The sequence below is a fragment of the Lytechinus pictus genome, chromosome 18 (genome assembly GCF_037042905.1).
Source record: "Lytechinus pictus isolate F3 Inbred chromosome 18, Lp3.0, whole genome shotgun sequence".
Classification (NCBI taxonomy): Eukaryota; Metazoa; Echinodermata; class Echinoidea; order Temnopleuroida; family Toxopneustidae; genus Lytechinus; species Lytechinus pictus.
In genome coordinates, this window is record NC_087262.1 from 18,559,012 (window position 1) to 18,571,079 (window position 12,068).

Consider the following 12,068-nt stretch of genomic DNA (forward strand, 5'->3'; position numbering starts at 1 on the left):
TTTCTTAAATCACATCAGTGCTCTTTTTATGACCTTCATGTAGGGTGTAGTTCTGTTCAGAGACTTCTTGTTGCCAGAAGGGAGCAAGCAGATCATGCACAATTACAGGTATATTTTTTCTCAGATTTGTTATTGGCCTACAGAAGCTTGTGCTGTTCAGATTTCTTCCCAAAAAAACTTCTTTAACAAGAGGAAATCGCGACTTCAGTATTAGAGACAAACTTTACTTCTTATCAAAGAGTAATCTCATGAATTTGAACAGTGTTGATTGCAGTAGTTTAAGGATTTATTTTTAACTCTTTGATTGTGATGCAGGTACATATAGGTAAATACACAGACCTACTGAACAAACAGAATCAGTTTCTTTTTCAACTTTGTTTGGAAGCTCCAGGGTACCTAGTTTGCCTTTTTCTAAAATGCAAATTCTATATTCTTCAGTGAACATAGTGTACAAATAATGAATGTTTATGAGTGCAATGGACAGAATACTTTATAAGGTGAAAGATGAAATGATCCATTCAACGAGGCGTACCGAATGAAGTACTCTGCCCATTGCACGAATGGAAAGGAAAGAACATTCATTATTTGGTTTATATGACATCTAAAAATTGATTCTTTTTCATATGAAATTTATGAATTTTGATGCAAAATATGGTCATGCATCTCGAGCTCGGTCTGCTGATTATTGCGTACATACAACATGTGCGCTTCAAATACGAGTGGTTTTGTGTCTGCTGCGCTGTTTCGGTTGTGTGCGTGCAGTGGACAAAATCCTATGGATCCAAAATTGCACGGTTGATGACATTGTAAAATGAACTGAATGATCGATATCAAACAACCAATCAAACGACAAGGATCTATCTAGGTGTCATATAAATGCATTTATGTGTCTGATACAAGACCGAAGGTGGAATATTTTGAACAAGCTCATTTCAAACACCCTTTCACAGTTTGCTGTTAAGCATCCAATTTTTTTTTTGGCATCACTGTCCCACACATCTATTAAACTTCCTTTATCTTGCGATAAACAACAATTATTAATTTCCTCAGTTACAGTAGTTCAGGCAAAACATGGTCTAGGGGTGTTTTCGAATTCCTGTTTCAGGCAAATCATGTGACATTTCCATCAGCTTTCATATTTCTATTTGTTTGTTTGTATTGTGCATTTCAATTTCTTTCTTCTTTGTAGGTACCATTATATGATATTCTCTAATCCTACTCTTTTTCCCCCTCTTTTGCTGGAAAGAGCTGACAAATATTCTTACTGTACCAGCACTCATTTGAGCTAGCAAATTATAGCTATAAAACCAGTTGACATCAACATAAAAGAACATCAGTTATACCAAATGATGTTTTCTCTTCTTTTAAGTGCTCTCCCTTCTTCTTACATGTAGTTCTCACATTTAGCATTATCTTTTCCTACAACACCAACAAAAATCAAAGAAATGATAACAAAACCTGCAAAGTCATGTTGATCATCTGTTAGCTTAACCTTTGTGCTTATGTATACGGCTTCTTTGCTTCCAATTCAAATAACACGTACATGTAGTACTAGTTTATAATAAGTCCGTAGTTTGAGCAAATTAAAATGGTATTTGCTTAGTGCTATTTAAAGTGCTTATTCATGAATGTCAAGAGTAACATGTGATATTTCAGCAGCGTCCATGTACCAGCTAGTCTGATTCTACATGTACTTGAAGTTCGAGCATGTGTCTTAATCCATGCCCAATGGCCTTTTCAGAGAAATGCTTTGTACATGAACATTGTCATGTTCAAACAGACATTTTTTTTATCTTTTTTTTTTTTTTTTGGGGGGGGGGGAGGGGATTGTGTGAAACCAATTACAATGACAGAGATAATTTGATTTGAGAACTATATATACGTATGTATATATATATATATATGTTTTCCTTTAATTGGGGATTAGTGAGGTGTAAAGTTTTTTTTTTTACTCAATTGAACAGTATAAAAGTTAACCAATGTATGGTATGTATTTTTTGTTCCATCAGATGTAAAGAAAAATAGTTTGAGTGCTTTCATCTAGAGAAAAACAATTTTTTTTTTAATTGTTGCCTTGAAACTTGAGCAATGTGCACATCATATTAAGGATATAAACTTGTATTACAGTCACAATTTTATTATTGCCTGTACAGTACTACTACAGTAAAAGCAACTCTCTGTATTAGCCCATGCACTAGTTTGTACACGTGTGTAGTGCAGCAACTGCAGAATCACAATGTTTGTTGTTCTTCCAACTTTGGCATTTGTGAACTGTACCATAATTTGCATATTGCATTACAAGTGTTGACACAGTTGATCGAGCACTGATTGTGCACAGTGTATTCTTTGATAGGCATATAGAGTAGTTCTAAACAAATCTTTATAAGATATTAAAAAAAAAACACAACAGATATGCTATGATCATATATAAACAGGTTCCAACTGGCTGTATGAATATTCAGTACACCTATATCTGCATTCTCTCTTAAAAAAAGTAAAGGATATTGAACTGTAGGTGACCTGAACAGCTTTCTATCTTATCAATGTACCCCTGTCCCTGAAATAAATTCTTTTCAATCCTAATACGCTTAGCAATGAATTTTCATTTTTTTTAGAAAGTGGGAGTGGGGGCTGGAGTGAAGTTTCAAAGTTTATCTAGGGTAAATGTACTATGTAAAACCTTCAGATTTCAAGTTCAAATTCTTGTCACTAAACTAAGAAATGAACATTAGTCAGAGTTAGTTGTCATCCTTGTTTCTCCCGGGGTCACTGAGGTTGCTAGACAGGGCGAAACCAAGTGATAATCTCTGTCAGAGAGTACCCTCTCAAGGACTCGAAAAGTTGTGAGAAAATGTTCTTTTGTCGACATTTATGGAAATTTACCCGTGTTTTGGTACTCTTGCTTGCGAGGCTGCAAGCTTTTCGCTCGTGTTTGCTTTTATACAGTATGTACATTTTCTTTTATTTGTCAAAGGACAATGTGTAAAGTGCTTGGTCATGGCTTCCAATCAGTGTATAATTCAGCCCCCCAAGAAAATGCTGCTAAAAGACTGCTGGAACATGCCAAATTTAAGAAATTTTATAGTAAATCTTGATGATCTTTCCTTGAAAGATCGAAGACCTAATTGCTTTTTTTCCCCAACTTTTGTTCTTTGTACAGTCCAAGAAGCAAGTTGCCACCAATGTAACAGAACAAACCCATCATGTGTCCAGGGACAAGCGTGGTCAGGTCATGGGCCTGCGTGGGGGCTTCCGTGGATGTACCATCTGGTTCACTGGTAAGTATCAGCCATAGCAGCAGCCTGTCAATTCCTGTTCATCTGAAGGGGCAAGGTCTGGTTGGGTCTTGTCAGGGTCTTTGGTTTGCTCTTTCTGTGACCAACTCTTTATTCAGCTTCAGCTCCTCCCAGACAAAATCCAGCCATCTCCTTCTCTTTGTGAGAATTTCAGAACAATTTGCATTAGGGTTCATTTACATTAATAATGTCTTTCCTAGCTTTCATGTCAATATTTATATTTGAAGACCAAAGAGGACAGGTAGCACCTAAGATTGAGGGTCAAGTCATATCTCCAGACATTCATTGTTCTTGTCCTAATACCAAGCATGTTGTTTATAAAGCTGTTCGTAAGTTACAAATGACTTAACGTACATGTAAGACTGGTGACCCTGTCTTGTGCTACATGTACATGTAAATGATGTATCCCTATCTGACTGAGGACATGCTCCAGTCATTCCTAAAGTCACTTGTAACTTTAAAACAGCTTTATGAAACACCACCCATGACCCCATTCCAAATATGGCATCCTCTGCCCAATCTTACACAAATTTGCGATTGATCCAATCAACCACAACTACAAACTGGCAATATCAACATCTAAAATGCATGTTTGTTAAAAATATTTTCTAGATATGATGTATATTCATACATTCATCATTTTCTTGACAAGTAATTGTGCTTCTCTTTGTTTATAAAGGACATATTGAAAATTACCTCCAGAAAAAATTTATGATATTGATGGGTTTCCATATACATGCAGTAAAATTGCAATTCAGATTTCTTTTTACCTCTTCTTCATAGTTTGCACAGCTCATGGAATTGTTCCTATGCAGTGACTGAAGGAAATTCCACTTTCTAAACACAGGAAGTTGTTGTTTAACTGTTCTGAGACTATTCACAAATGGTATTTAGCGGTTGAAATTATCTCAGTTACATTGCTGACTTCCTGTCATTTTCCAAACTTGTGGTCCCAGATTGTTCATGTGGAATCTAAATGGGAAGAGAGTTTCTTCATTGCCTTGTGCAAATTAGGCATTGTATATGCAATTATATTCTGGAGATGATTAAGGTCAGACTGTTAAACGTATAAACAGTAACTTCCTAGAATCTTCATTGTACATGTATATGATTGCTTATATTTATTGAAGAATAATACTCTTGCCTTTTTTTTATTTCCATTACCTTATTCCTGCATCATTGCTTTATTTTCTGTTTCATAATTTATTTTTCTGCATCCCTACAAATTGTTTAAATTTGTTTAAGAATGTCTTTCTCATGCCATTTCTTATTCTCCAATCACTCTATATTTAGTTTCATCATATTTTTCACTGTATCCCTACAAATTTATCATTAAACGTTGACATCATCATTGTTCTTGTCAGGTTTGTCCGGAGCCGGTAAGACCACTGTGTCCTTTGCCCTTGAGGAATACCTCTGTCACCATGGTATCCCAGCCTACGGTCTGGATGGAGACAACATGAGAACTGGTCTCAACAAGAACCTTAGCTTCACCCCAGAGGACCGTGAAGAGAACATCCGTCGTGTCGCTGAGGTCGCTAGGCTTTTTGCCGACGGTGGTATCGTCTGTCTTACTTCGTTCATCAGTCCCTACTCTAAGGTATGCCTTGTTCATTATTCACTGCTCTATCTCTGTCTGTAGTGTCATGTACAAATTGCTGGCATGGCAAGTGTCAAAAGTGGGATTTAAGTGACCTTTCCCCTTCCTCCAGGAGTCAAAATATATCCTGGTCCTGAATCCCCCTAATGTCATAGACCAAGAAACGCTTTATCTACCACCAGAATTTCCTCACATTCTGGCATTGACATATCCATATCTGGATTGTGCCTTTTTGTAAACTGCGGTGAGAAATGTTGCCACTTTGTTGTAGCATGAATAGTAACTTTCAAACAAGACATTGGTAAAGACATTGTATCAGTTTTAACAAGGAGGGGGTGGGTCTCCTTTTCTCCATACAAACGAATACAGAGCATTGAAATTATCGATATACACCATGTAGCACCTTATCAGAATGATGCTAATGTTATCTATAAGCCCTATTTATTGATGAATTTTTCTCTGAACTATTCAAAGATCACCTTTTTAAATGGAAGGTCCTACATGACATGGAACACATCAAGACGCAGATGTCAATATCAGAAAGAGTAAAAGCTTGGTTTCCGGAAGACTGCCAATTTTCAAGTTATTCAATGATTTCTCTTTACTGAGCTTATCAAGAACACAATTTTTTCATCCAGGATCGTGATGTTGCAAGACAACTCCACCAGAAGACTGGTCTTCCGTTCTATGAGATCTTTGTCAATACTCCATTGGAGGTTTGTGAGGAACGTGATGTCAAGGGACTCTACAAGAAGGCTAGGGCTGGCCTTATCAAGGGTAGGTCAAATAGCAAAGTTCCCACGTTCAGTAATTTATTTTTATTTTTTAACAAAATCAAAATGACAATACTAATTCTAAATAAAAACTATGAAAAGACTCAGCATGTGGATATGCCACTTACCTTGCCGAGCTTCCCCGGTTGAATAAAGAATCCTTGATAATTTGATGACTTTTAATAGTCAAATACTACAAATATTACGTGTCTATGACTAGTTATGTCCAGAAGTTATGCCATCGATGTTTTGTTGAAAACCTGGCAGTTCTCAGGAGCCTTTTATTAATTTGATAGTTTATATGTGATGTAAATAACTTTCCATATTTTAAGGTGTTTATGAAGTTGTCTTCACTTAACTTTGCACAACTTAATGAAACACTTCCACTATTACATTTGTAATCAATCCTACCAGAATTTTTTTAAGGTCCAGTCCAGGGCCCTGTTACACAAAAGATGGCAAATGTGAAAAAACAATGCTGATTGGATCCTCGTCAGTGTTATAAAAAAATCTGCATGCAACAATGATCCTGATTGGTTGTTGCTATTGAAAGAATCGTTTACAAACCTCCATGTCACAGGACTAGTCCATTGACCCCTTCTGTAGCCACTATTATTACCTTCTATCACCCTCCTCAGGATTCACTGGTATCGACCAGGCCTATGAGGCACCCGAGAACCCAGACCTGGTCCTCATGTCTGGCAGGGACAGCGTCAAGGATGTGGTCCAGCAGCTGGTTAGCTTCCTCAGGTCGGAGGTAGGTTGTGGGTTCAAACCGTCTTTATATGGTCAAGTGTCCATTGGTCTACGGCCCTTTGCACATTACACAATCCGTTTACGATTTTAGTATGGAAAAACTACATAGCTGCCAAGTAGTACTGATTTTCAGTAAGTACCACTGAAAGAAAAACAATACTGATCTTTACATGCAAAATACTGAGTCTAAATTTTCAGTTTATCCTATGGAATTCTTTGAAAATACTGACTTCCTCACTGAAAGACTGATTTTTAGCTTTTGAAGTAATGCAATGTTCTTGTGCAGGTTGGCTGCTCTGCCTATGACTCTGTTACTTATTATTGCTAACCACTTGATGATCAACCAAATGTGCGCAGATCATCAGATTGAATCTGCTTGCATTATTTTAGAGCATTTATTGTCTTTTAATTATGATATCAGTAGATAACAATACGTTTATCCTCCCACATTGCAGAACATTCTTCCTGACTCTGCTGTGGAGACTGTGAAGGAGCTTCTGGTCCCTGAGCAGGCCGTGCCTGAAGCCATGAAGGAGGCAGAGAGCCTACCATCTCTCAACATCGGCAAGGTGAGTCCAGTCACATTTTATATGGTCCCAGGGGACAGTTCCACTCAATGATATCAGTGTACACATGTGCGACTAGAAAATCTAAATGGGATAGCTTTGTAGTGTGTAATTGTGTCCAAAATCGTCAAATCAGATAATAGGGTATGTATCTGGACATTGTTGCGAAAAAACGCAGTAAAAGAGGGTGTATTTCTGAGTTTGCAAAATCCCATTTAACTGCTCCCCCCCAAAAAAAAGAAAAAATAGTAATAATGATTATAATAGTTATAAATTAATTAATTAATGATTAAAAAAATGATAAAATATAAATTGGTCAGGACTTTAGTGTGACTATTAAAATGTCATTATTAGCTCTGAGTTCATAGAGGTTACACTTGTTTAGAGGGTCCAATTCACCAGAGAACATGTGTATGTTTGACCCATTAAAACAATGCATTTAGAGATAGTTTTGTTGACTTCATTAATCCCCAAAATATTAATAAGTTCACACTTGATTAATCCCTCTTTTGCAACCTATTTCCCCCTTCCCATGATGACAGCTTGATCTTCAATGGACCCAGGTGTTAGCTGAAGGTTGGGCCACGCCCATGACGGGTTTCATGCGAGAGAGGGAGTTCTTACAATGTCAGCATTTTAACTGCCTTCTTGATGGTAAGTATCTTGACCCTGTTTGATATAACTTCGTTCGTCATTAATAGCCTATGCTATAACTAAATGACAAACAGGATTTCAGGAGCTCATGTGATAGAATCATCAATGAAAAATCTTTAATTGGCCATTAGAATTGTAGGTTTTCTGTAGCTAATTGTATCTCTGAGGGCTTTCATTAGCTAATGGTTTCTCTGATTACAGCTTTTAATATAGCATTTTTATGGAAGAGGATATTGAAGGATATTCAGAAGTAATCCAACTATACAAAAAACCATTTGAAATATAACCGAGAATGCATAAGAAAAATATATATTAAATTGGACAAAATACAGGGATATGTATTTGTCATTTGTTTTTCCCCTTTTGTAGACAGAAAGAAATATAAGATGATTTTGTTGAGTTGCTGTTATTTTCAATCTGTATTTTGATCAGTTCTGCAATTTAAGTGTAATTGGCGAGAACTAAAATATGCAGTGGTGCTTTTAAAGCACTTTAATTCGAGTGAATCCAGACTCTTTTTAGAAAAATAATTTGATTTTCCTCCTTAAGGTGGCACTATAAACCAGTCCGTCCCGATTGTTCTTCCCGTTCACACCGAGGACAAGGAGCGCTTGGAGAAGGAGGAGGCGTTCACACTGAAGTACGAAGGTCGGTGTATAGCTATTCTACGTACACCTGAGTTCTATCTGCATAGGAAGGAGGAGAGATGCTGCCGTCAGTGGGGAACGTCCCACCCTGATCATCCTTACATCAAGGTAGGTCTTGGCCCCGTTTTACAAAGAATTGCAATTGATCTAACCAAGAACCAACCACAACTTTGGAAAGCCAGCGACGCCAACATCTGAAATACATGTTTGTTCAAAATATTTTCTAGATATGGTGTACAATCGTACATCTATCGTGTTTTTAAAAATTCAGTCTGCTTCCTCTTTGATACAAAGGACATTGTGCAATTTCTTGTAGGAAAAAATTATGACATTGACTGACTTTCATTCAGTTGAGATTGATTGATTGGATCAATTATAACTCTTTGTAAGGAAGGGCCCTGATGGGTGTTTCATAAAGCTGTTCGTTAGTTAAGAGCGACTTTAAGAATGACTGGTGATCCTTTCTTTTGGTAAAGGGTATATTCATTAGCGATGGTTTGGCATGTAAGAAAGGTTCACCAGTCGTTCTTAAAGTCGCTCGTAACTTACGAACAGCTTTATGAAACGGCCCCCTGGTATTATTTTTAACCAGTTCAGTGGCTAAATGCAGAAAGAGTTGCATTTAAACACAAATCAAGAATCAGTCGCAAATCTCAAAGACATGCTTTTGATTGATTTATAGAGTTGTGTTTGATTGCAACTCTCTGCAATGGAGCCCCCAGGCCAGTCCTTCTCCTTGATGCTAAGAGATAGTCTTGCAACATTGAAAAAAAATCACATATTTTCAAGCTTTCAAGCTTTCAAGCTTTCAATATTTTCAAGCTCTCAGTATTCATAAAAAAATGTGATTCTTCCAAAAGAATATGTCTGAAAATGTAGGTTTGTTAGATATACTAAGTAATGGAATAAAATCTTCACATATAAAAGGCATGTAGATGATTGAGTTACATATATTATCCGTGGTTAACGGGAACTAAGCACTGTATCGTTGGTTAATTTTTGTTACTATTGCAGCTTAAGGGTTGTATATAGGGCCTCTCTCTAAAAAAGAAATATATATATGAGGAAAGAGTTCATCCATTATCTAATTCCAATATCTTTTACCTTAGAGTTGAATAATGTTGAAAGAGTTAAAAGTAGCTGGACTGAACATGAAAGAATATAGAATATGGACATGATTTTTTTCAAAAAAAGGTAGAGTCATTCAGTGAATTTGTTTTCTTTTAACAAATAGATGGTAATGGAGAGTGGCGATTGGTTGGTTGGTGGCGACTTGGAAGTCATGGAGCGTATCCGTTGGAACGATGGTCTGGACAGCTACCGCCTCACCCCCAATGAGCTCAGGGCTCGCTTCAAGGAGATTGGCTCCGACGCTGTCTTTGCATTCCAGCTGCGTAATCCCGTCCACAACGGCCACGCCCTGCTGATGAACGACACCAAACGCAGACTGAAGGAACGTGGCTACAAAAAGCCATGTCTTCTTCTTCATCCACTGGGTAAGCAAAATTATGACCTGTTCAGGGATACCACTTTTCACTTAGAAATAGGTTTTTTTCCTTTTCACTATATTTCCTTCTAAACAAGACAATAAAACTGCTTTCTTGCGTTAATTTATACAAAATAGCTTATTCTGGATGATATTCTTACTGTCTTATCACTTTTAAGTGATGTCTCTGTTTAGAATTGATTGTTAAAGAATATTGCCCAACTACCTGTGATGTAGTTATTTAGTGGTTAGAAAGCATTAAGTGTGCCTAGGGAAAAAAGAAAAAAAAAAGAAACTATGAAAATCATGTTTTTTGCAATGTCATCATTTGATACTACATGTATATAGTTTCTAATAGAATATCATTTTTTATTTTCATTTTTTATGTGAATTCATGGTTCCTCAGAATTTGCTGCCAAAGGCAATGAATGTGATGAAGAGTTTTGAGAAGTATAGAAAACCTCACTGCACAAGGGCTTTTTCAAAATGAAGTTCATCACCTAATTTAGTGAGAAGAGCTAAATTACATACTACCCTTGGTTTCTAAGTATGCAATTTTCTGTAAACAAATAATCAATAAATGTCATTAATTAATTTCTAATACTTAGACTTTAAATAATGTATGTTTCTGTGATTATATTGATATTCTGTTTTACTCATTAATGTTGAAATTCATTGTGAATTACATTCCTTTAATCATTTTTATTGTTAAGGTGGTTGGACCAAAGCCGATGATGTTCCTCTGGATGTTCGTATGCGCCAGCATTCCGCCATCCTGGATGAAGGGGTTCTAGACCCTGATAGTACAGTGGTAGCAATCTTTCCATCACCTATGATGTACGCAGGACCAACAGAGGTAAGATCTATAGTGATGAAGAGGAGGATGGTAGCGATACCGATGAAGAAATGGTGATGTTTGGGGTAGAGGTGATGATGACGATGATGATGATGATGACGAAGACGATGATGATGTTCAGGATAGAGATGATGATGTTGATGGTGGTGATGGTTATGATGATGATGAGGAAGATGATGATGACGATGATGATGATGTTGATGATGATGATGATGATTTTGATGATGAAGATGGTGATGGGGAGGATTATGACAATGATGATTTAGAAAATCTGTAATATCTAGGTTGAATATACCCATATACCTACATGAGGTGAATATTGCAAAATAATGTCTGGTACATAAGTACGCATGTATGAAACATGATTTCTCACTTTTCACAATAAAGACGTGAGCTCCCATTTCGTAACTTTCAAAAATCAGAAATAACAGCTCAACTTCACTTTTCACTTTTTGATAAGCAATTGTTTTTAGCAGTCATGATTTAATTTGCACTGCAGGACTTAAATAATCTGTACATGGTGAGTGAGATAACAGGCGTAAAATTTGTGCTGTGTTAACTTTCTACATTAATTCAAACACTGCTATGAGAATGCAACCATTGAATTCATCATTGATTTTATCATAGGTACAATGGCATGCCAAGGCTCGTATGGCCACTGGAGCTAATTTCTACATTGTCGGTCGTGACCCAGCTGGTATGCCCCACCCAGACAAGTCAGGTGACCTCTACGATCATTCCCACGGCCGACGTGTAAGTATAAATATAGTTTTTGTGATAAAATCATTCTTGTTTAACAATAAGATGCTTTTGATTATTCTGTTTATGAACTTTACTATAGTTTGTTATCAACATTTCTTGGGAGAAAATTTTTGGTGTAGTAACGTTAACTTTCTCCTTTTTTTTTGGGGGGGGGGGTTTCAAGCAGTGATGACAGAGTTTAGTGTTGTCATATAGCTCTATTGAATGCCTACTATCTTTTTCTAAATAAAGGTGTATTAGTTGGTCCAAGCACATTATTTTAAGAAGATGTGTGACCATTCTAACAGTGGACAAAGAGAGATACAGGCGACAGGATTTCTCATTTATACTTTGAATGGTCATTGTGAAAATTTTCAACTAAACATCCTCAAAACAACTGTCGCTATCAGTCAATATTGACATATTATTATTTGGAGGCCTCTGCTGTCACTCTGTAAAGTTAGGAATGGTTAGAAAATCAATGCCAATTTGGCATGCTCATATTGAGGTATTATAATGGAAATGATGATGAAGAAAAGTACTGTGAACATTACAATGAATGCCTTGTGTGGAGCTGAACGACTCATGTTATTAACCATTGGTGTCATGGTGTCTTGTTCTTAATTATTGTTTATTAATGGGACATTCCATTAAATGTTGGTGTTTTGGTATAGCTTTACCAGTCTCTACCCT

General features: G+C 36.7%; 1 protein-coding gene across 1 annotated transcript in view; it reads left to right on the top strand.

Moving 5' to 3' along the window:
* The window catches only part of LOC129282173 (bifunctional 3'-phosphoadenosine 5'-phosphosulfate synthase-like), a 28,492-nt gene that overhangs the window by 10,879 nt on the left and 5,545 nt on the right, over nt 1-12,068 (top strand). The window contains exons 3-12 of the mRNA XM_064112725.1: nt 3,161-3,278; nt 4,661-4,896; nt 5,535-5,673; nt 6,308-6,426; nt 6,881-6,994; nt 7,534-7,645; nt 8,195-8,400; nt 9,527-9,788; nt 10,492-10,634; nt 11,262-11,387. Coding sequence (XP_063968795.1) covers nt 3,161-3,278; nt 4,661-4,896; nt 5,535-5,673; nt 6,308-6,426; nt 6,881-6,994; nt 7,534-7,645; nt 8,195-8,400; nt 9,527-9,788; nt 10,492-10,634; nt 11,262-11,387 — 1,575 coding nt within the window. The remainder of the gene's footprint in view (nt 1-3,160; nt 3,279-4,660; nt 4,897-5,534; nt 5,674-6,307; nt 6,427-6,880; nt 6,995-7,533; nt 7,646-8,194; nt 8,401-9,526; nt 9,789-10,491; nt 10,635-11,261; nt 11,388-12,068) is intronic.